Below are 24,446 nucleotides of genomic sequence, written 5' to 3'. Positions count from 1 at the left end.
CTTACTTGAGCCTCTTTATGATGCAGATGAACTGCTTAATGTCAAGAGTCAGCTGTTACTTTCTTATTAATAACATGATGCTTGTTAATTCATTTTTCAAAACATTGGTGCTGTATCACAGTGCAGTGCTGCTGTTTAAAATTACTAGTTTTATTTCTCATGCAAAACACACTCTTGATGAAAACTAGCAATTAATTGTATTGCACAGCTGCTGCAAGGAAAGATTGTGGATTATTTTAAGGTTAGAGTCTAATCCACAGCAAGTGCTGTGAAATCCAATGCAATACTGTAATTAATTGAATACTTAAGCTTGATTGCTGCACAACTAGCATTCAACAGCTGAGCCTGTTCTACATGAATGGCTTTATTTTACAACATATGGGTGACTAGACTGCACGAGGGAATAAATATGATGCAAATTATATTGAAAAAAACAGAATCGGAGTTAGAAAAGCATTGGAACAAGTGTAGGCCATTCAGCCCCTCAAGTTTGTTCCAGCATTCAATGGGGCGGGACGGTGGCACAGTGGTTAGCCTGCTGCTGCACAGCGCCAGAGACCTGGGTTCAATTCCCGCCTCAGGCGACTGACTGTGTGGAGTTTGCACGTTCTCCCCGTGTCTGCGTGGGTTTCCTCCGGGTGCTCCGGTTTCCTCCCACCATCCAAAGATGTGCAGGGTCAGGTGAATTGGCCATGCTAAATTGCCTGTAGTGTAAGGTAAGGGGTAAATGTAGGGGTATGGGTGGGTTTCGCTTCGGCGGGTCGGTGTGGACTTGTTGGGCCGAAGGGCCTGTTTCCACACTGTAATCTAAAAAAAAAGATTCTGGCTGACCAATGGCTTAACTCCATATACCTGTCTTTGGCCCATATCCCTGAATGTGTTTGCTTAACAAAGATTTATATGCATCAGATTCAAAATTAACAACTGAACCACCATCCATTGCCATTTGTGGAAGATAATTCCAAACATCTAGCCTCTTTGTGTGTAGAAATGCTTCCTAACATCTCTCCTGAATGGTTTGGATTTAAGTCTCAAAATATGCCCTCTAGTTCTAGAATTCCCCAACCAGTGGAAATAGTTTATTTTTATCTGCCTTGTCTTTTGTTAATATCTTACAAACTTCAATCAGGTTACCTGTCAACCTTCAACAGGCCTAATTTGTATAATTTTTCATCATAATATCTAACATCTGGCATCATTCTTCTAAGTTGACATTGTACTTGCTCCAAGGCCAGTATATGTTCCTAAGGTATGGTGCCCACGTCTGTTCACAGTATTCCAAGCAGAGTCTAACCAGGTAAGTAATGGAACAAATGGAAATATGAAAAAAATGTTTAAAATTTGGGGTGAAGATTTTTATTCAAATGTTGGACTGCATTCTTTTGAAGTTAATAACTGCATCTTTCTAGCATTTACTGTTTTATTTCAGCATTGTCCATTTTATTTTATCTCCAGCATTGTAGATTTTACTTGTTTCTCCAGCATTGTTGCTTTCATTCTTCCCTTCAAGTTATTTTGTTAATTTACTAATATATGAAAAGTCAAAAGAACATAAAAATAGGGGCAGAGGTGGCCCATTTGATCCTTTGAGCCTTCCCCCTAATTCAGTAAGACCATGGCTTATCCAATAATGGCTTTAATTCCACGTAACTATCTATTCCCTATTTGGTTCAATTCCCCTCTAAGTCAAAAATTTCATTCATCTTTGAATATGTTCAATGACGCCACTCCACTGCACTCTGTGGAAGAGAATTCCAAACACAAGCAATTCACGAAGAGAAGAAATTCCTCATTCAAATCTAAATTGGGAGACCCCTTATTATGAAGCTCTGCTCATCATTCTAGATTCCCCATGAGAGAAAGCTCCCTCTGGATCTGCTCAACTTTAAAACAATCCGTTAATGTCATGAATCAATCTCATGAACCTTTTCTAAATTGTCAGCAATGTAAGTATATCCCCCTTTCAATTTGGAGACCTGAACTGTAAGCAGTACTCCCACACATTGCTTGTACAGGTCTAAAAAGATTTCCCTGCTTTTGTGTTGAACTCCTCATATAATAAAGGCCGATATTTTATTTGTGTTCCTAATTACTGGCAAGTGTGTTAACTTCTTGTGATTCCTGTGCAAAGACATTCAGATCCCTCTAAACCACAAAATTCTGGAGAGTCTCGATCTCCTGTGGAGTGTTGCTGAACAAAGAGACCTTGGAGTGCGGGTTCATAGCTCCTTGAAAGTGGAATTGCAGTTAGATAGGATAGTGAAGATGGCATTTGGTATGCATTCCTTTATTGGTCCCACCATTGAATATAGGATTTGGGAGGTCATGTTGCAACTGTACAGAATTATAATTGTACCAGCCTGCACCACATCCTCTGGCAGCCCATTCCATACATGCACCACCCTCTGCATGAAAACATTTCCCCTTAGGTCCCGTTTAAATTTTTCCCCCTCTTCACTCTAAACCTATGCCCTCTTGTTCTGGTCTCTCCCACCCCGCTTTTGGAATATTGTGTGGAACTCTGGTCTCCTTCCTATCGGAAGGATGTTGTGAGACTTGAAAGGATTCAGAAAAGATTTACAAGGATGTTGCTAGGATTGGAGGATTTGAGCTACAGGGAGAGGCTGAATAGGCTGTGGTTCTTTTCCCTGGAGCATCGGAGGCTGAGGGGTGACCTTATAGAGGTTTATAAAAATCATGAGGGACATGGATAGGGTAAGTAGACAAAGTCTTTTCCCTGGGGTGGGGGAGTCCAGAATGAGAGGGCATAGGATAAGGATGAGAAGGGAAAGATATAAAAGAGACCTAAGGGGCAACTTTTTCACGCAGAGGGTGGTACGTGTATGGAATGAGCTGCCAGAGGAAGTGGTGGAAGCTGGTACAATTGCAACATTTAAGAGGCATCTGGATGGGTCTATGAATAGGAAGGGTTTAGAGGGATATGGGCCAAATGCTGGCAAATGGGACTATATTAGGTTAGGATATCTGGTTGGCGTGGATGAGTTGGACTGAACGATCTGTTTCTGTGCTGTACATCTCCATGACTCTCTCTGCCATCTGATACCATATTGTCATTTTTTTCACTGTTGCTGAACCGAAACCCTGAACTTCCCTTCCTAACAGCAATGTGAGTATATCAACCTTTCATTGAATGCAGTGGTTCAAGAAGATGGCTCACTTCCATCTTCTCAAGGGTAATTAGAGATGGGCATTAAAAGCTGACTTAGCCATCAGTGCCCATATGCTGTGAACAAATAAAAAAATCAATAATATTCTGCTTCTCTAATTTTCCTACCAAAATGGACCACCTCACATTTTCCCACATTATACTCCATCTAATTTCTTTTGTCAATTAAACTACGTCCCTTTGCAGACTCTGCATCCTCCACAGAACTTGGTTTCCTATTTTACCTTTGTATCATAAACACATTTGGCTACAATGCACTTTCTTCATCCAAACATTTATATAGTTTGGAAGTGGTTGAGGTCCCTGCATTGATCCCTGTGACACCCTTTTTTTTCATTAATTTGTGTGCATTGCTGGCTGGCCAGCTTTTATTGCCCGTCCCAAGTTGTCCTTGAGCATGTGGTGGTGAGTTGCCTTCTTGAACTGCTGTATTCCACATGCTGTAGGTTGACCCACATGCCCTTAGGGAGAGAATTCCAGGATTTTGACCCAGTGACAGTGAAGAAATGGCAATGTATTTCCAAATCAGGATGGTGAGTTGCTTGGAGGGGAACTTGCAGGCAATGGTGTTCCCATGTATATGCTGCCATTGTCCATCTAGATAGAGGTGGTCATGGGTTTGAAAAGTGCTATCTAATGAGCTTTGGTGAATTTTCTGCAGGTGCATCTTGTAGATAGTACACATTGCTGCTACTGAGCGTCCGTGGTGAAGAGGGTGGATGCTTGTGATGGCTACAATGTGCCTAACTGAAAATTACCCAATTATTCTGACTTTCTGTTTCATGTTAACTAGCTGATCTTTATCCAGGCTAATATCACTGGCTAATATCTCCAATACCATGAGCTGTTATACTTGTATAGTAACTGTTTATGTGGGACCTTACTGAATGCTTTTTGGAAATTCAGAATACAATATATCAACTTGTTCTCCTTCTTCCACTCTGCTTGTTATGGCCTTAAATAACTCTCATAAAATTGTCAATCCTCATCAAGTTTGTTTCTCTCATAGCTTTCCCACTGTAACCTTTGGCCTTTTTTGTACATCACCGATTTTAACCTATTAATCAGTCTGATCAACTGTTTCAAGAATTCCTTCCTAATAGCTGTTCTGGTGTAAATTTTTAATTTCTGACATCTAATTTCATCCAGCTGACCTGCATTCATGGATTATTTCAGTGCCTCTTCTGTAAGAAAATAATTTAAGTGATTAATAATTTTAAATAATTTCTTCATCTCAAGGCCTTCCATTTACTTACCATTCTCAACTACAGAATTGGTGCTTATCTAATCTTTCTCACGAATAAAGCAGCAAAAAAATGGAAAGGCTAAATGATTGTATGATTGGCCACAAAACCTATTAGTTGAATTGTCTATGCTATTGGATTTCCTGAAGTCTTTAAGGGATTCTGATCTCTGTGAAGTCCAAAATACCGAAATGTTGTTTATTTCCCTAGGTAATCACTTGTTTTGGAATTTCTGTGAGCCTCTTCAGCTACGTTGGGTTTGCTGTCGTAGCTTTACTGGTTGAAATCAACTCCATCTTCCTGCACCTGAGGCAAATTCTTCTGATGGCCAACATGAACAAAACCACTTGCTTCCGCATTAACAGCATCATCAATCTGGGAACCTATGTTATCTTCCGTATTAGCACGCTGGCCTGGATGACACGCTGGCTGGTCCTAAACCGTGACAACATCCCTTTAATAAATTACAGCATCGGGAGTGTAGGAATGGCCATCATGACTTTAATGAATATTGTGCTTTTCTATCGACTACTAAGAAGTGACTTTCTGAAATCTAGCTGGGAAGGGAAGAAGGAAAAGGAGAAGTAAAATTGAAGTGGTGTTTCCTCCCCAAAACTAGTGCTTAATTTCTGAAGGAAGAGCTGAAAAGGGACCTTTAGCTCCTTCGAATGTAAATAGTCCCATTCAGTTCAGTGTAATTCTGGATAACCTGATGGGCTTAATTGTAAATATATTTTTAAAATTTATCTCTAATATTTTGAAAGGTGGTGTTTTTAATATAATGATGTTACAAGTTTTATTAAAAAAATGAAAATGATACAAAATTTTTAATGCTTTCTTTTCTAAACATTTTAAACAAATGCAGTTAAATATGTGACAAAATTAAATACCATAATCTTACAGTACCTCACTTCAAACTACATTGGGCAAGTGTTAGACTATCGGGCAATGTTTAACTCTTGCAGTGTTTGTTGTTTAATTTTTGCAATTATTGTTACCACTCCCAAAAGGATTCATTCTAATCATTCTAAATAATTCCATGCTGGTTTTGATGCTGAAAACTCGGTAAATTATACACAAATGCCCGTAATTGTCAGTTGCTCAGCTGGCCTTTCAAATGTATCAATTTAAACATAAGCATGTCAGATTAATGAACTGGGAAGTGAGACAGTAGCCCATCAAAAGTATGCTGATAATAATGAATGATTTGATTACTCACGCAAAGTGCGAAATTTGTTTACTAAACGTCTTCATTTTATATAAATGTTTGCTGAGTGTTACTTAATTTTATACATAGAAATGGCATGTTTCAAATAGCTATACAGAAATCTTGAGTGAGTGGTGTAGGATACAAATGAAAATATAATTTCATCTTGAATGTACACAGCCTCAAAAGCTGTAATATATTTATAATATATCAATTTTTTAACTGATATATACGTATATATTTGTAACATATCAATAACCACCTACACTTTCTTGACTGCCTTTGTATTATTTGTTTGGTTTTAAAATAGTAAAATAGAGCTGAGAGTAATGACATAATTTTACAGAAAATAGTCATTTTTTTACTTTAATGTGAAATAATTTTGTTGTGCACAACATTCATATATTTCTTACAGGACTAAAATGTGAACCACTAGTTTTGAGATCAATCTGTGAGCTATTTTTAAAAATGTTTTCTAAATTTACAATCTGTAGAATGTAATCAAAAGAATATTAAATCTGAACTATTTATTTAGTCAAACTTATGCCTATTAATCTGCATGTGGAGGTGTCAGAGTTGGACTGGGGTGGACAAAGTCAGACGTTATCCAACACCACATTGTAGTTCAACAAATTTATTTGAAATCACAGGCATTTGGAACAATGCTGCTTCATAAGATGAAGTCATCTTACTTCACCTGACAAAGATGATTTCTTACTTAGATCCACCTCTTCTTAATTAATAGATCCTGTCCTTTGATGAAGAAATATAGCAGAAAAAATTATCAATGTAACTGAAATCTATCTCCTGTAATATGATAATCTAAATGTTGAGAATTAGTCTAAATTGTGTCATAGAGTCATAGAGATGTACAGCACAGAAACAGACCCTTCGGTCCAACCCGTCCATGCCAACCAGATATCCCAACCCAATATAGTCCCACCTGCCAGCACCCGGCCCATATCCCTCCAAACCCTTACTATTCATATACCAATCCAGGTGCCTTTTAACTGTTGCAATTGTACTAACTTCTACCACTTCCTCTGGCAGCTCATTCCATACACGTATCACCCTCTGCGTGAAAACGTTGCCCCTTAGGTTTCTTTTATATCTTTCTCCTCTCACCCTAAACCTATGCCCTCTAGTTCTGGACTCTCCCACCCCAGGGAAAATACTTTGTCTGTTTACCCTATCCATGCCCCTCATGATTTTATAAACTCCTATAAAGGCACCCCTCAGCCTCTGACGCTCCAGGCAAAACAACCTCAGCCTGTTCAGCCTCTCCATAGATCTCAAATCCTCCAACCCTGGCATCATCTTTATAAGGTTTAACAACATCTTTCCAATAGGAAGGAGACCAGAACTGCACACAGTATTCCAAAGGTGGCCTAACCAATGCCCTGTATAGCCACAGCATGACCTCCCAACTTCTATACTCAGTACTCTGACCAATAAAGGAAAGCATGCCAAATGCCTTCACTATCCTGTCTACTTGCGATTCTACTTTCAAGGAGCTTATAAACCTGCACTCCAAGGTCTCTTTGTTCAGCAACACTCCCGAGGACCTTACCATTAAAAGTGTATAAGTCCTGCTAAGATTTGCTTTCCCAAAATGCAGCACCTCGCGTTTATCTAAAATAAGCTCCATCTGCCACTCCTCAGCCCATTGGCCCATCTGATCAAGATCCCATTGTACTCCAAGGTAACCTCCTTCACTGTCCACTACACTTCCAATTTTGGTGTCATCTGCAAACTTAATAACTGTACCTCTTATGCTTGTATCCAAATCATTTATATAAATGACTAAAAGTAGTGGTCCCAGCACTGATCCGTGTGGTACTCCACTGGTCACAGACCTCCAGTCTGAGAAACAACCTTGTCGGATGCCTTACTGAAGTCCAAATAGATCATGTCTACCATTCTCCCCTCATCAATCCTCTTTGTGATTTCTTCAAAAAGACTCAATCAAGTTTGTGAGACACGATATTTCCCACACACAATCAATATAATACTAAGGCAGTACCTTCAGTCAAATGATCAAGACATTGAACCAGATTTGTAGAGATAATAAATAGCAAGGGGAGTTGTTTATAGGCCAGCAAGCAGGAGTGGTAATGTTGGGCATGGTATCATTGAGGAAATTGGGATTGTATGTAACATTAGTAGCATAGTAATAATGGGCAAGTTCAATTTGCATGTAGACTGGGTAAACCTAATTAGCACTAATACTGTGAAACATAAATTCCTGGAATGGTATGTTGAGGAATCAGCCAAAAATTGGGATATTTTAAACGTAGTAAGTAGCAAGAAAGAAATAATTAAAATTCTTGTGATGGAGTGTTGGGAAATAGTGACATTAACATTGTACCGTTTTAAATTCTTTTGCAATTGAGACGGTTTGTTCTGAAACTGGAGTCTTAAAGTTGAACAAAATAAAGTTTGAATAGCAAATTGCCTATGATAGATTAACAAAATACATTTAAAAACCTGAAATTGAACAGTCAGTGGCTCGAATTTAAACAAGTATTACATATGTTTTCATTCATTCATTGAATGTGGGCATCACAGACAGGCCAGCATTCATTGCCCATCCCGAGTTCCTGCGAGAAGGTGGCAGTCAGCTGCCTTCTTGAACCTCTGCATCCACTTTTGTAGGCCAACCCACAATGCCACCAGGGAAGGAATTCCAGGATTCCAACCCAGCAACACCAAAGGAACGGCAATACATTTCCCAGCTGTGATGATCAGTGACCTGGAGAGGAACCTGCAAGTGACGGTGCTGTCACACATCCTCCAACTCCCGTCCTTCCAGACGGAAGCGGCCATGGGCCCAGAAGGTACTGTCCGAGGATCCCCAGTGAATTCCCACACCACGTCCCATAGGCAGCACACACATGCCGCCACTGAGGGCCAGGAAAGTGGAGGAAGTGGATTGTTGTGAATGTGCCGCCAATCAAACAGGTCGCTCCATCCCGGTGATGCCAAACCTCCCGGGTGGCACTGCAGCCGCATCCATCAAGGCAAGTCGGGAGCATCACATTCCCAATCTGCGCCCAGCAGAAAATGAACAGGCTGCAGAGAGCCCCTGCCATCTTAACAAATACCTTCTTAAAATCCAATGGATTCCAACTGCTGCTTGCCCTTTATCTGTCCTTTTTTGCTACATCCTCAAAGAATTCTAATAAATTTGTCAGGCACACTTACTCCATGCTGACTCTGCTTAAATATTTCTAAATACTCTGCTATTACATTATTTGGAACAGACTCTAACATGGATGTAAGTTTGCTCGCTGAGCTGAAAGGCCTGCCCCCCAGATGCCCCACCACCACACCAGGCAACAGCACCAGTGAGCCCCTGCAAAGCCTCCACTGGAGGCTCACGACGACACCACCCAACACGGCGACGAGACATCCGAAAACGAACCCTCCGGCACAGTGAGAAAACCCACATCAACCTGAGGTACAAATCTTCTCAAAACTTGCCAAACACTCTAACATTTTACCAATAACTGAGTTTGATAATCAGAAGTGATTTAACTCTCCATATAGATTGGCGAATCAGCCTGGCAAAGGTATCCTGGCAGATGAGTTAACAGACAACGTTTCAGATAGGTTTCTGGCGCAAGATGTCTTAACCAACTTCAGAGTGGTGAATTTTTTTTAGTCACTTGTGGGAGATTGGCATTGCTGGCCCACCAGCGTCCATTTGCTCATGGGCCATCTGAGAATGTGGTGGCGAGCTGCCTTCTTAAACTGTTGCAGTCGATATGGTGCAGGCCGATCCACAGGGAATTCCAGGATCCTGACCCAGCGATAGTGAAGGAACGGTGATATATTTCAATTCAGGGTGGGGAGTGGCATAGAGCGGAACTCCCAGACCATCCACAACCTCTTCACCTCAGGAGATCTCCAACCAACAGCCTCCAATCTCATAGTCTGGGAACCTTGCACCACCCGGTTCTACCTCCTACCCCAAGATTCATAAACCTGACTGCCCCAGTGGACCCATTGTCTCAGCCTGCTCCTACCCAACCGAACTTATCTCTGTATACCTTGACACCAGCCTGTCGCCCTTGGTCCAGGAACTCCCCACATATATCCGGAATACCACCCACACCATCCACCTCCTCCATGACTTTAAGTTCCCCGGCCCCCAAAGCCTCATCTTCACCATGGACATCCAGTCCCTGTACACATCCATCCTCCATGACAAAGGCCTCTAGGTCCTCTGTTCCTACCTCTCCCGCCAACCCAACCAGTATCCTTCCAATGACACTCTCATTCGATTGGCTGAACTGATCATCATCCTCAACAATTTCTTCTTCGAATTCTCCCACTTCCTTCAGACCAAAGGGCTAGATATGGGCACCTGCAAGGGTGCCATTTGTAAGTGCCTCTTCATCCGATACCTGGAACACGACCTTATTTCTCTCTTTGTTATCCGCTGCTTGTTTTTGCAGTCTTCCCAATCTTCTGATTTCCCAGTGCTCTTGGCCACTTTATAGGCTCTCTCTTTTTTTATGATACATTTCCTGACTTCCTTTGTCAGCCATGGCTGTCTAATTCCACCCGGGTAATCTTTCTTTTCTTTGGAATGAACCTGTGTCCTCAATTACACCCAGAAACTCCTGCCATTGTTGCTCTACTGTCTTCCCCACTTGGTTCTGCTTCCAGTCAATCTTAGTCAGTTCCTCTCTCATGCCCCTGTAATTACCTTTATTTAACTGTAACACCATTACATCCGATTTTGCCTTTTCTCTTTCAAACTAGAGACTGAACTCTACCATATTATGATTGCTATCTCCTAAGTGTTCCTTGACTTTAAGATCTTTTATAAAGTCTGGCTCATTACATTGCACTAAGTCCAGAATAGCCTGCTCCCTTGTGGGCTCCATCACAAGCTGTTCCAAAAAGCCATCCTGTAAGCATTCCATGAATTCCCTTTCTTTGGATCTACCAGCAACATGATTCACCCAGTCCATTTGCATATTGAAGACCCCGTGATCACCATGACCTTGCCTTTCTGACATGCCGTATCTATTTCCTGGTGCATCTTGCGCACCTTGTCCTGACCACTGCTGGGAGGTTTGTACATGACTCCCATTCTGGCTTTTTTTTGCCTTTATGGTTCCTCAACTCCACCCACACAGACTCCACATCATCTGACCCTACGTCATTCAGTGCCATAGATTTAATTTCATTCTTAACTAACAAGGCAACCCCGCCCCCTCTGCCCACCTCCCTGCCTTTTTGATAAATTGTAAATCCTTGCATGTTTAACTGCCAGTCCTGAACCCCCTGCAACCACGTCTCTGTGATGCCTCCCACATCATAATCATTTACAATGATTTGTGCTGTTAATTCATCTACTTTACAATTGCTATAAGCATTCAGGTAAAGCACCTTAATGCTAATTTTCTTATCCACATGATTTCCATCACCTCTAGTAATACGTCCTAAGGTATCCTTCCTTTTGCTTTATTCCGAGTCTACCTTGAACTTAAACACTGCACACATGCTAACCTGCTGACTATCTTTCTACTTGACTCCATACTCCCTGTTGCTTTCGCTTTCCAGATGTTCACTGATGATTGCACAATTATCAGCACCATTTGCAACTCCTCAAATACTGAACCGTCCATACTCAAATACAAGACCTGGATGATATCCAGGCTTGTGCTGACAAGTGGAAAGTAACATTTGTATGACACAAATTTCAGTCAATGACCATCTCTAATGACCTAACCATTCCTCCTTGAGACTCAATGTCATTACCATCACTGAACACCCCACCATCAACTTTGGGTGGGGGTGGGGAGGCGGTTATCATAGATGAGGAACTGAAATGGACAAGCCACATAAACACATTGGGTACAAGATCAGGTCAGATGCTAGGAATACTGCAGCAAATAACTCACCTCCAGATCCCCTAAAGACCGCACAAGTCAGGAGGACGATGGAATATTCCCCACCTGCCTGGAAGGATGCAGCCCCAACAACACCCAAGAAACCCGACACCATCCAGGACAAAGCAGCCTGCTGACTAGCACAGCATCCTGACACACTGACACACAGCAGCAGCACCGCGCACCATCCACAAGACACACAGCAAAAACTTACCAAATATCGCCAGACATCACACTCCAAACCCAGAACTCCTCTCCCCCCCAATCCAGAAGGACAAGGGCAGCAGACACACCCGCAAGTCCCCCTTCAAACCACCCACCATCTAACCACCCACCATCCCAACTATATCTCATCTGACACTCGGTCAAAATTCTGGAATCCCCACCTACACCGCGGGCCCACTCACCCACAGCAAACAGACTGCAGTGTTTCATCACCAACCTCCCAAGGACAACCAGAGACACGCAACAAATGCCGCCCCACCCGCAATTCCACATCCCTCAAGAGAATACAAAAATGTTAGATATATCCTCCCCTTCTCCCTTATTCTGTGCTGAATCTATGCTATCATATTATGAGAATTTAGGTTCATTCTTAGCTGATTATTGTGTATTAGATTGCAGGAATTGATTATGCGTGCAATTATAAACAATTCAGCTCTGCCTTCACCTGTATCCATCCTTAGGATTTTTCTTATTACAACATCTCCCCCCCCTTAGCCTTCAATCATCCTAACTCAAAGTTATTTTTACTTTAATTCTTACCCTCTCTCACCAGTACCACATTGTTTGTTTAAAGTCAGGTTCGCTTTGGATTATGTATGAATGCCTTCTCATTTAAACTGTTTTCTTCCTCTTCAGGTCACAGTAACTAATCTTTTAACTGGTGTATATGTCTGAGACCTATTCTTCAGTGCATTCTTCTAATGTATTCTTTAAGATAGGTACTTTAAATGTAACAATCACTTCTGCATGCTTACACCAGTGTCCCAAGATCGTGCCATGCAATTTTCATTTTCAGGTATCTTTTCAAAAAATTAAAAGTTGGTTTGGGGCCTGTGTATCCTTTTTGCCTTGTCCCAGTGTTTTGGTTGGTGGCAAAATCATTCAATTTAGTTATCTTCAAATAAAAGCTCATAGGCAAAGGAACAAATATTTCCCAAGAGAAAGCTATTAATTAATTTGTTTCACTGTCACTTCACTTTTACTTGATAGATTCCATTTGACTCCAATTAAGATGAGATATTCCTATTCCCATTTGATTCTGTGTCATTTTTTTCCCCTGTCACTATTCTTTTATTCTAAGTAGGCATTCCTATTAATTACCAATCTCTCTGATTCAGGAGCTCTGAAGAAGCCTTGCTTTCCATTTTCAAAAGGTGTTTTCATCATATCTTTAAAACAGAAATAAAACATGACTGAAAGATTCCAGGCATGACCAAATTCTTCTTTGATGTTCTTTCTGACAAAAAGTGCAACTTTCTTTTCAGAATAATTGGCTAGATTATGCTTGAATTTTCCTTCTTTCAATGTTAATCCAAATTCAAACATGGCACCAATTGACTTCAGGGTTTCTTTTGTCGATAGCCTCGGCAGTGTTCTTGGCCTGACAAATTTAATTACTGGTCAACTGATTTCTTCCCAGACAATCTTTCCTAATTTTCAAGGCAAATTAAAACCACCTCAGCTGTTTTCATTGACTCTCGTTTCAAATTGAAATTTTCAAATTTACATTTATTTGAGCTTTTAAATTTCAATTAAATTTCCCATTGCATGCTTGAACTAGCAGCTGATATTAAGTTATTTTATCAATAGGATTGAAACCTATCTATTTATCTATTTGTGGTATCTTTGCACATTGTAAGGCTGAAATTAAAGTAGGAGAAGGAAAAAATAAATAGTTTGCAATGTATAAAGAATCCCAATGTCACTGGATTGTGTTACATAGAATGCTGTCTTTTTAGTAATATCCGAGAGGGAAGGGAATCTGCCATCCTTACCTGATCTGGCCTACATATGATGCCAGACCCACAGTGATATAGTTGACACTTAAGTGCCCTCTGAAATGGCCTTGCAAGCCACTCAGTTCAAATGCAACAGGGTTGGGCAATATACGCTGTCCCTGTCAGTAATGCCTACATCCCATGTGCCATTTAAAAAATATAATCCCCCAGTAATCCTTGGCTTTTTTAAACAGTTTCTCATTTCAGACCACAATCAAAACTGCAAAAAATAAAAAGACATGGTCTATATAAGAGAACCGAATAGGAAATTATAATTCAATTAGCGTTTTATTTAGGCAGAATTGATCTACAGACAGCTTGTATTCAACTGTAATACAACAATCACATTGAACCCTTGTAAATAAATGGCCTGTGAGATGGCTGAAATCTTAGTGAAAAAGGTACTTTCTTGTATCATCTTGTTATTTGTACCTCCTGTATACACCTGTACTTACTTGTATCACATGTATGTATGAGACTCTTTGAACTCCTAGGTTCTGGATCAGTGGTGCTGGAAGAGCACAGCAGTTCAGGCAGCATCCGAGGAGCTTCGAGGGCTTTTGCCCGAAATGTCAATTTCGAAGCTCCTCAGATGCTGCCTGAACTGCTGTGCTCTTCCAGCACCACTGATCCAGAATCTGGTTTCCAGCATCTGCAGTCATTGTTTTTACCTCTTTGAACTCCTAGTTGATTTTATCACTAATCAGCAGAATCTTTTCTTCCTCTTCCAGTCACAAGTGTGCTGGTCAAAACACATAGGTCGAACAGAAGTTCAGTCCATTCCTTCTGTTACAAGGTTGAATCCCTGATGAAACTGAATTGGAATGTCAGTGAATATACGTAGCATAAACGCTCCATCAGCATCTGGTGAAAAGGTACTTGGAATGATTACATAGTGTCCCGGTGCAAGTTTACTGCGGAGGTTTATGCTTCTCTGGGCCACATAGGCTCCTGAATCCAAAATCGTTTTACGATGTGTAAAATGCTCTGTGGTTAGAACCAGTTGTGGTTCAAAGGACTATTGGAATGAAAAAGAAATAAAAATTTGAGATCAACATAATTTGCTTCTTTGTAATAGATGTTCTTGTGAAGATTACAAAATGAACGTCCATTTTGGACGTGATAACATCTGACTGTGACAGCATCTGTCTAATCCACAGTACATCTTTTCTTAGCAAGTAGATTGAAACAAAATTAATATATTCTTTAGATGGTGTGAAGATTGGAGTATGCCTGGCTTGATTATTGACAGCTAATAGATTGTGATCCCCTTCTACAAGATGAATAATATTGTGCCATTTACTAATTTACATTCCCTTGTGCTTGAATAAAGAAAGCTTAGCCTTGCAGCAGAATCGATACCAAATTTATAATTACATAGGCCTGACAAAAGTAAGCCTATTTTGTAGAGAAAACTAATCTGACTTTTTAAAACGGACACAACATCTTGAAAAATAGCTCCCATAAGTCATATGGCTGTCCTTGTTTTAATGTCAGCCAAAAGACTGTTATATTATCTTGCCACCACCAATAAGTGAATACAATTGGGATTTAATTAACCCTTTGACAACTAAATGGGTTTGCCTAAAGGTGAGAGAATTCAAAGCTTCTGAGAACAACTAAAAGGACACTACAGGAAATTCCAGAGTTATTGATTTTGCTTTGTGGATCAATGATTTGTCAAAGTTAACATAACAGTCATCTTAAGATTTTGATCAGTGTTAAATAGGCTGTGGGATATCACCACAGTGTTAAATAGGCTGTGGGATATCACCACAGGCAGAACTCCAAGAAGAGCTCCAAGAGGTATCACCAGAGGTAGAGTTTTCTCAACAAAGCGACAAAGGATCCTGCTACAGGATTGCTGCACTTAACCAGACTCCTAGTGGCACAACCTGTAGTACCGTAAATGTGAAATAAAGGAACATTACCTCCCTTCCAAAATCTGTTATGCTCAGTCCATGTGGGTCACACCTCCAACTATTCCATTACAGGAGCCATCACATCTGATGAATTCTTAGCTAATAACTATACCATGTTTGACTTAGTAACTTTCAGCTGTAGTTTGTAATACAGTAACCTTTATTTTGTTTAAAACTAAAGCATTATTGCAGGTTAGTTTTAAATTGGAACACTCAAACCTAAAAATGGGCGTAAATGAACTGTGTGAATTCGCAGTCCACAGACCATTCTATAGACACAACTGATCTGCATGCAATACCATGATAATAATTATTCACTGTAAGTAGTTGGATTGAAGGAGGCTACTGTTTCCTGTGAGACACTAAGATGCTATACAGATCATTTGTTTCCCTTTGGCGGAGGATTTAGAAAGAAGACTACGTTACAAACATTTATTTCCCCTCAATCATCTAACTCATCTGAACTAAATGTCATTGTTGAATAGATTTGCTAGCAAAGAAATGTGGCTTCCTTGACCATCTAAGAAATCTCAATTTACCTTGTAGATCTGGATCCCAATAGGAAGCATTGAGATGCCCAGCTTCCTGTCCATCCTCCGATAATTCTGAATTAAAGATATCAGAACAGAGCATGTCTCATCTACATTGTCTTCATCATTGCTTGAAGGAGTATCTATAGAGTGACAGAGATAACATGTTCGGAAACATGCTGTTTATTTGATGGAACAGATGCAGTTGGAACAAGTGAAATTTCTGAGTAACCACACAAACAGAACAAAAAGTTAAACAAAATGTTTCAGTATGATGAAAAATAAAATCATTACTTGCAAAGAAATTTCTCAAACACCTGGCCACATTGAAGGTAGCCTGCTATTTGTAAATAGACAGCTTTACTATCATGGCAGAGTTGAAGGTCATGATTCACACCCAGTTTTCCTTTTATACAAACTTGGCATAATCCAAATTTCAAATGAGATATCAGATGAAATAAAGCTGAAAACCTCCTGCATTAGCATATGTCCCATCAGGTGATTATGAAAGGGTGGTAGAAGGGAGCTGTCATTCTATTACGTCTCTATAAGAGGCTTACAAACAGATATAATCATTACATAATTCATTGTCCTCATATCTAGGATTGTTCTTATCACCACAAATGTTAGATAAGTATTTGAAATGTTTTGATTTGAATGATAATCAGATCATATGAATTCCCCATGCAGTGGATAAAACAAGACATAAGATCAATCTCCAGAGCACTGCTATGTGCAACCCAGGAGAAAAATCAGAACAGCATTAAAAACAGTTTTTCTTTTCCAGATTTAAAAATATTGAAAAAGGCTGATTGAGAGTCAAGCATCATCCAATCAGGTAATAAATCTTTTTTGTTTTCCAATTGCCATTAGAAGACAGTGTGTCATAAGGATGAACGTATTGGCTGACTAATGGCTTGGGAGAAGTTCATGTGTTGAAACCTTAAGGAATAGATTTAATCATTGTTGACAAATCTCTGCAAAACTAATGTGACTCAGTGGAGTCTTTAGTCATGACATAACCTAATGTTAATTTTGGATCAAACCTTGTTCACTTAAGGAAAATGCAGTCATATTTGTAATGTGTGGCCAATCTGAAGCAGCAGTCTGACCCTTGAGTGGCAGATTGGACATGGAGAATCAAACAGCATAGAAAGAGACTATTCTCCTGTCATACGTGCTCAAGCTTTATGAAAGAGTTTTGCAATTAGTCCCATTCCGATGTTTCTTCCCCAGAATCCTACAAAAGTTATTCCCATCAACATTTTATCCAATTCACTTTTGAAATTTCACATTGAATCTTCATTCCTAACCATCACAACTCATTTTAAAAAGTTTTAATATTGCACACTGTTTATTTGCCAATAACCCAAATCTCTGGTTACTAACTCTCTGGTACCGAAACAGTTTTTATTTGTTTACGCAATAAAAACCCATCATGAGTTTGAACATCTCAATTAACTATCTCCATAACCTTCTCTGCTGCAAGGAGAACAATCCCAGCTTCTCTAGTTTCTTCACATCACCAAAGTCATTCATCCCCCATTTCCTTCACAACTCAAAAAGGGAAGTAATTCTTTACTTTGCAAAGGAGAAGTGCAATATATTACTCAAATGTTTTCACACCACCTAACTCTGATGCTTACCCTTTTTCATTTAAAATAAACATTTTGTTTTGATCGGGGTAAGTTAAGGAAACTGAAAACATCGGGTAGATGTATGTAATTTCTGGTGTGCAGATTACTGCAGCTGAGGTCATTGTTGGTCCCAGGATATACAGAAACTGCCAGATGTACAGAAACCAGTTAAGCTTATGGGAAACAAAAAGAAAGTAAGGAGTTAAAAACCAGTGCTGAAAACACCTGGGCCTAGACCTTTGATTGCAACTCACTCCAACATCTGGCCCTTGCAAAAGATAATTCACCTTTACAGTGCATTTACCTTTACAGTGAATTTACAACATAGAAACAGATCACTTGGCTCTATTAATCTGTATCATACTTATGTTCGATTTCATACTTTTTCCACCCTCTTTCCCTCACACTATCAACATAGTCTTCAGGCACTTATGTAGCTTTCACTTTATAGATATTATTAGCTCCCAGTCTCTAATTTGCTCTCTATGGCTTCTGTTCTAATAGACTGCTACATATCCTTTATATGTAATCATAGCACAAGAGAGGCCAAGCTCTAGTACAACCTGTTTTCACCCCACCCCAATTCATTTTTTATACTTGTCTCTAACTAATTTCATCTACAACATTAATTCTGTAAAGATTTCTTCACCTTAGTTGAAGAACTCAAAGGCAAACACAATTAGCACAACGTCCAAGAGATATGTCCCAATTTTGGGAAGTGAGGTATTTGCACAGGAGATGCTTTATTACCTGCTCCTGGGGCTGTGATAGTGATGGGATACTGAGGGTTGCAGCTATAATTCTTTATATTATTTCTGCATCCACCTGCATTAATTCCAGTCACCCACTGACCCTTTACCTCTTGCAAGCTGCCAGCATCTGTAAAGACAAGAGAAGGAAAAATGATAACAGGTCTTTCATTATAGCATTTTTGGCTCTGACAGCATCATTTTTAAAAAATGGTATTCTATTGAATTAACTCTCAACGTAAGAGATTTGGCGAAAGGGAAAGTTCTCCGGCACAAAACAGCACCAAGTGCAGTCATTTTCGAAAGGCACGTGGGTGTAATAATTTTTAAAATACTTGACTAGTACTGTGGTAAATGGCTGCAGGGATGATGACGGAGGTTGTGCCCTTGCAAATTTGAATTACGAGGCTACAAGAGAGGCCTCGCTAGCGTTTAAGCGTGAACAATAAGCTGACCTTTTATCAAATGATGGATAAGCAAAAATTCTGTTTGTACTTTATTAATTTGCCATTAAATTTCCTGAAAGTAAATGTTTCAAGTTTCAAATGTATCTATAGTACTAAATAAGCTTTATGTTACATAGTAACTCACTCGACATTATTTCCTTGTTTAAGATATCACTTACACACATGGTCATGCATCATCCCATGTACACTACCCAGGGAGTACATCATCAAGTACAGATGATTAATAAAAAATCTTATTTGCTTCACTTAGCCCATTCCTCTTGATTTTCCAATATGTCCTGGTTTGGGCTACAGTTCCTGTTCAATGTTATGTGTTTAGAACATTTAGGTCTGTGTGTACAGTCATAAAGCAAGGGTTTGGAATAATAGCCTTTGTCATTTCGGTAGATTTCAGGTTTGCCAATAGGTGCATGAATGATCACGTGCAAATGTAGTGGTCAATAATTTCTAAATCTTGGCAAAACAACAACTTGGTGAAACTATTTGTACTGCTACAATTGCCAGTGTTTGATTTAAACAGATATGTGTGCATGTGCTGTGTGGATAAACAAAGTGCCAGGTACTTTTCTAATTAAGTGGCACACAGAAAAGTGTTCAATTCCCCGATGTCCCCATGGATGCCTGGAAGCACAGTCTGGTATGAAGGTGAAGTACTGGGGTGTCTACATTGAGGATAATAATGCCATGCTCACCATGCCCTGCTTTTGAACCATACCCAGATTACAGATGTGCTTTCATGACTGATCTGCTATCTGGCTTGTTCTGTCGATTACAAACCTCTCTGCAGTAGGTTGCTGCCTTCCCTTTCTCCTGATGCATTGATATACCTGGCAAAGGGAACTGTACAGATTATGGGCAGCAAAAGATTCTTCTGAAGTATTCATTTCTGTCAACATTGTAGTGATTTTTGATCCCTGCTCAAATAATGTGTGATCTGGCCTTGACCTCAGGTTTTGCTCAATTCCCCTCCCCTCGCAACACCTCCCCACCCCTCAGCCTCCCTTCCACCATCTTGGTGAATATCTTGATTGGACTTAGCAGCCAAAAAGTTCTTTTTTTGTTATTTTCTGTCCTTTTTAAATAAGAATAGCAGTTCCCTCCATGCAAAAAAAAGTAGTAATATTCCTTAATACAACTCTTGTCATTACCTGCACCTCCATCACCATCAAAGTCAGGCCCCAGAGTCAATACTGTAACAGTTGTAAACCTTTTACAGAAGTCATCAAACTTCATCCTGTGAAATAAGATAGCACTTTGACTGTGGTGGCTAGAAGATCGACCAAGAAAATATCCAGCAAAACTACAGTTATTAAATAACACAAAACTGATGGAATGACCCATCCTACCAGAATTCCCCATCATCCTTTTTGGTGAATCCAAATGCTTCTCTGGTCCAGATTGGAATTTGGTTCCACAGAGGAGAACTTTGCAAAAGGAAGAAACATCATGTTGACATTCATTTCTTTTAACAAGCATGCTGGCTATCATAGCCCTCTTTTCATAAAGGCACAGTTATTCAGAATTTCAGGGTTGCAGACTTTCTAACACAAACATGGCAACACAGAGCTCTCAAAAATATGGATACTTGAGGAAATGTTAATTTCAGATGAGGATAGTTATTTTCTGTGGATTAAATATTTATTCAAACTCATCAAAATATGAAATGCAAGATAAATCACAGCGTTGAACTCCAGAGATGAGGTGAGAGTGACTGTCCTTGGCATCAGGTTGCAATTGACATCTCAGTCATCTCAGCTCCAGTACATTGCTGCAGCTCGCTTGATTGGCACCACATCCACAAATATCCACTTACCCACCCTCTCACGATAACCCTTGATTCTCTTCCTGTTCAAAACTCTATCTGTCTTTAACTTAAAACATTCAATGAGGTAGCCTAAAGGAAACATAAAAACTGCTCTGCATTCTCCTCCAACATGCTATTAAGCCTCACCTATGAGGAACACCCCTACTCCAATCATGCAATGCTGCTGTGCCTTCTATAGCATCAACAAACCTCGGTACCACTTTGTCCTACAACTTAATTTCTCACAATTTTAGCTTCCTGGTAAGAAATGGTATATGCTTTTTTTTTAACCTGTGGGCCCAACCAGATGAACTAAAATGATTTATTCCAGATATGTATTAGCAAAGTGCTGAAACTATCAAACAGATCTGATAGGTTTGCAAAACAAACAGTAAAAATGCAATACTGTCACTTTCCTCCAATGCAATATTTCACAAAAAGGGCAACGTAAGTGCCTTTTATTATTTAAATCAACAATAACAAATATTATCTGTCGAACACAGATGGAGCCCACATTTACAAAGCTAATTGAGATCCAATTCAAATAGCAAAGACACCAAAATTGGGCATGATACCAATGCTGATGCCTCCTGAACTTCTTCCTACAACCCAAATCTTATTTTCCCTGTGTGGGTGTTGATAATAGGCTATAAGACATAGCAGCAGAACCAGTCCATTCAGCCCATTGAGTTTGCTGCACCATTCAATCAACTATTGAATCTAGGGAAAATGAGTATTTAAAAGTGGCAATGTTCCTGTGCAATAAGGGTGATTCAATTCTCATTCAAGTTCTATAATTATTAATGTCCTCTCAGTCAGAATTACACAAAGGAAAGTTGACAATCCAATCTGATGCTACGGAAGGGTTGAAGATATGATCAACTTTTGTCACCAACACACAGAAGTGATATCCAGTCTCTGGAATTGTTCCACATGATTGAGTTTGGATGAAAGATATATATTGGAGAATATGGGTTCTTATTTCTCGAAATGGGCCAACAAAGACAGGCCTGATGTTGAGATACACATAAAAACTTTAGAACAATTGGTTTCCTAAGACTCCATCAAATCAAGCTTGATATTAGGATGAGATGGAGCTGGTTACAATGATAAAATGTAAATTTTAGAGTGTATAACTTTTTATCGCACAAAAATGTAGTAATTACATGTGATATTGGGAACGATGGAAGCAAAAATACTGGAGGCAATATGAGGAGTGATGCAGTCGAGTTCCAAAGTTGAAGAGTTAGTGAGCTGAGAAATGTTGAATAGTCTTCCTGGTTCATGTTTTCTGAATTTCAAAAGTCCTGTCCTCATTTCAAAGTGTGATATGAGAAGTTATGCCTATTGGTAGATATATGTGCAGCAGAAAGTCACTTGGAATTTCCTGAATTCCAGAAATGTTCCAATGTATAACATTGCATGTTAAATCACAGTGAAGGAGCAGCTGCTATAATACATGGTCACTTGACTTAGCAAAAGAAAACAAAACAGAAAAATGGCCAACAATTGTAAAATAATGTTTAGGTAAAATAATACAAAGCTGAATATGATCAAGCATAAAACATGAACTAAATCATAGCTGATGGACTCAAGTTAGTTATAAATTGATTTCATAAAGCGAAGCTGATGTGCCACTACTAATCTTATAACTAGCCAATGTTAAGGTCGATAAAGCCATCTAGTGGACTGAAATAAAACTGAAAAATATTTTAAAACGGGCCAAATTTTCAGATGGCTTTGGAAGCAGTACTGGAGATAGATAGAATCATAAACACATACAGCACGGAAACAGACCTTTCAGTCAACTAGTCCACCCTGACCATAATTCCAAACTAAACTAGCCTACCTGTCTGTGTTTGGCCCATGTCCTTCCAAACATTTTTTTTTCATGTACTTACCTAAATGTCTTTTAAACATTGTAACTGTACCCGCATCCACCACTTACTCTGAAAGTGCATTCCACACATGAATCACTGTCTGTGTAAAAAAAAATTGCCCTCATGTCTTTTTTAAATCTTTCTCCTCTTACCCTTAAAATATGCCAGGCCCACTGCTTTGTATCCACTGCACCCCTTTCCAAACTCTGGGCCATTTTAGTTCAGGGAAGATCAGAGGAGTGGTGACTACCTGTCTGCAAAGAACAGGTGGACTACTGGGCCACTTAAGGGGTCTATAAAGGTTTTCAGCATTTGTGAAATGGCATGCAGACACCAACTCCCATTGACAAAATTAAAATACAGTCAAGAGATGGAGATGGTCTGTTGTTCTCCACCCGACATCAGCAGCTCTCACTCACAACAGTAAATCTGCAGATCTTATAGTTCTGGAGGATCTCCTATTGTCCTAACCAACGGTTATCAAAAACTGAGCATCAGGTGCGAATGCACTGGAGTATTGGGATCCTGAGTCACATTAAACATTCAACTCAGCATGTGCTTAAACAAGGATGCTGACATTAAGCTTGAGAGCTGTTTAAATTGACACCAGAAAATCCTTAATTTACAGCAGAGCTTGTCACCTGTCAAAGTCCTATTGGATCTTTTACCTTCTTTTCCATCTTTTCAACTCTGCTTCTCTGATCCTTCTACAACTCCTTAGCACATTCTGTCACCTTTAACTTATGTTTTGTGGCATTTTTATATATTAAGCATGGTACATAAATACAAATTATTGCTTTTCAAACTGGACAGCCAGGTGACTTAAAGGAACGTGGGTTTGGTGTTGCACAACATTCCGATGCAATACTGCTCATTTGTTTCTCTAAATGTTTGTACACATTGTGAGATCAGTACTGGAAATATGAGGTTCTTATGTTTTCGAGAAAAAAAATTAACAAATGTACAACATGAATCTAACAGGCCCAGATCTTCCAAAATGCTACCCAGGAAGTTGAAATTTTCGATGGGCTATTACTCTGTGCCTGGACCCCATTGAAGTAGTCTCAAATGTTGAGTTAAATTTGGAACTTTTGAACAGTTCTGACTTATTTACATAAATAGTTTGCCAGGGTAAAATTAGAGGGATTAAAACTTGCTGTAATTCCTGGATAAGTATAAAACTAACCCTGGCAAACAGCCAACCCACACCTCCCTGGATCCAGCACCCAACCCAAAAACCTGATCCTTGAATTTAACCCGGCTACTCCCTATGGACCTGACATCGCAACCAGCCTGACGCACAATGCCTTGTGACTATCCTGCATGGATTCCCGTCCCCCTGACTCTCCACACCTGACTCTCGAGCACATTCGCAGGTTCTGACACCCACCCTCACCGACACTCATCCATGAACTGATTGACTCCAATCACCCCCAATCCCATGATCCTTACCTCCACAACTGGACACATCAGAAAACCCCCAAATACTCCTATCCTAACCAGAGCCCCCATCCACTTACCTGGCGCCCTACCAACCACTTCTGTTCACCCTACCACCCCCACCCAGTTGTTCCTTCCTTCAACAACCCCACACCTTACTCTCCACTCAGCACCCTAATCCCCATTTAATTGTCAGACTACCTATTCCACTGTGAAAACACGACTTGGCCAGCTGTCCCCTGTTATAACTCAATATGGTTACAGCAGTGCAGTATTGATGACACTTACTCATCGCTCCAGTCACCTGTCCATTCCATATTGTGGCCTGATCCCCATGGATTAAGAATCCGAACAAGGGGCACCCTCCCTTTTGGAGTGGTTAGCTAAAACAAAAAAATATTTTAAGAAGTATAATTGGTATTTTACAATGCAAATCATTTATATCAACATCAGTGAGAGCTGGGAAGACA

The 24,446-nt window shown here is 39.8% G+C and overlaps 2 protein-coding genes across 2 annotated transcripts in view; one reads left to right on the top strand and one right to left on the bottom strand.

Annotated features, from left to right (window-relative positions):
• The window catches only part of tlcd2 (TLC domain containing 2), a 54,417-nt gene extending 48,108 nt beyond the window's left edge, over nucleotides 1–6,309 (top strand). The window contains exon 4 of the mRNA XM_043718515.2: nucleotides 4,642–6,309. Within this exon, the coding sequence (XP_043574450.1) occupies nucleotides 4,642–5,019 (378 nt within the window). The 3' untranslated portion in view covers nucleotides 5,020–6,309. The remainder of the gene's footprint in view (nucleotides 1–4,641) is intronic.
• Nucleotides 6,310–13,769: 7,460 nt separating this feature from the next.
• The window catches only part of LOC122564215 (calpain-A-like), a 36,471-nt gene continuing 25,794 nt past the window's right edge, over nucleotides 13,770–24,446 (bottom strand). Inside the window, exons 7-12 of the mRNA XM_087977382.1 lie at nucleotides 24,265–24,359; nucleotides 20,199–20,276; nucleotides 20,001–20,086; nucleotides 18,387–18,515; nucleotides 16,009–16,142; nucleotides 13,770–14,565 (exon numbers count right to left, since the gene is read on the bottom strand). Of these exons, the coding sequence (XP_087833508.1) occupies nucleotides 14,320–14,565; nucleotides 16,009–16,142; nucleotides 18,387–18,515; nucleotides 20,001–20,086; nucleotides 20,199–20,276; nucleotides 24,265–24,359 (768 nt within the window). The 3' untranslated portion in view covers nucleotides 13,770–14,319. The remainder of the gene's footprint in view (nucleotides 14,566–16,008; nucleotides 16,143–18,386; nucleotides 18,516–20,000; nucleotides 20,087–20,198; nucleotides 20,277–24,264; nucleotides 24,360–24,446) is intronic.

The sequence above is a fragment of the Chiloscyllium plagiosum genome, unplaced genomic scaffold (genome assembly GCF_037043375.1).
Source record: "Chiloscyllium plagiosum isolate Xiang-an unplaced genomic scaffold, Cpla_swu_hap1 HiC_scaffold_31, whole genome shotgun sequence".
Taxonomy (NCBI): domain Eukaryota; kingdom Metazoa; phylum Chordata; class Chondrichthyes; order Orectolobiformes; family Hemiscylliidae; genus Chiloscyllium; species Chiloscyllium plagiosum.
Note: the sequence above shows the minus strand (reverse complement) of the source record. Positions and strands in the feature narration are given on the sequence as shown.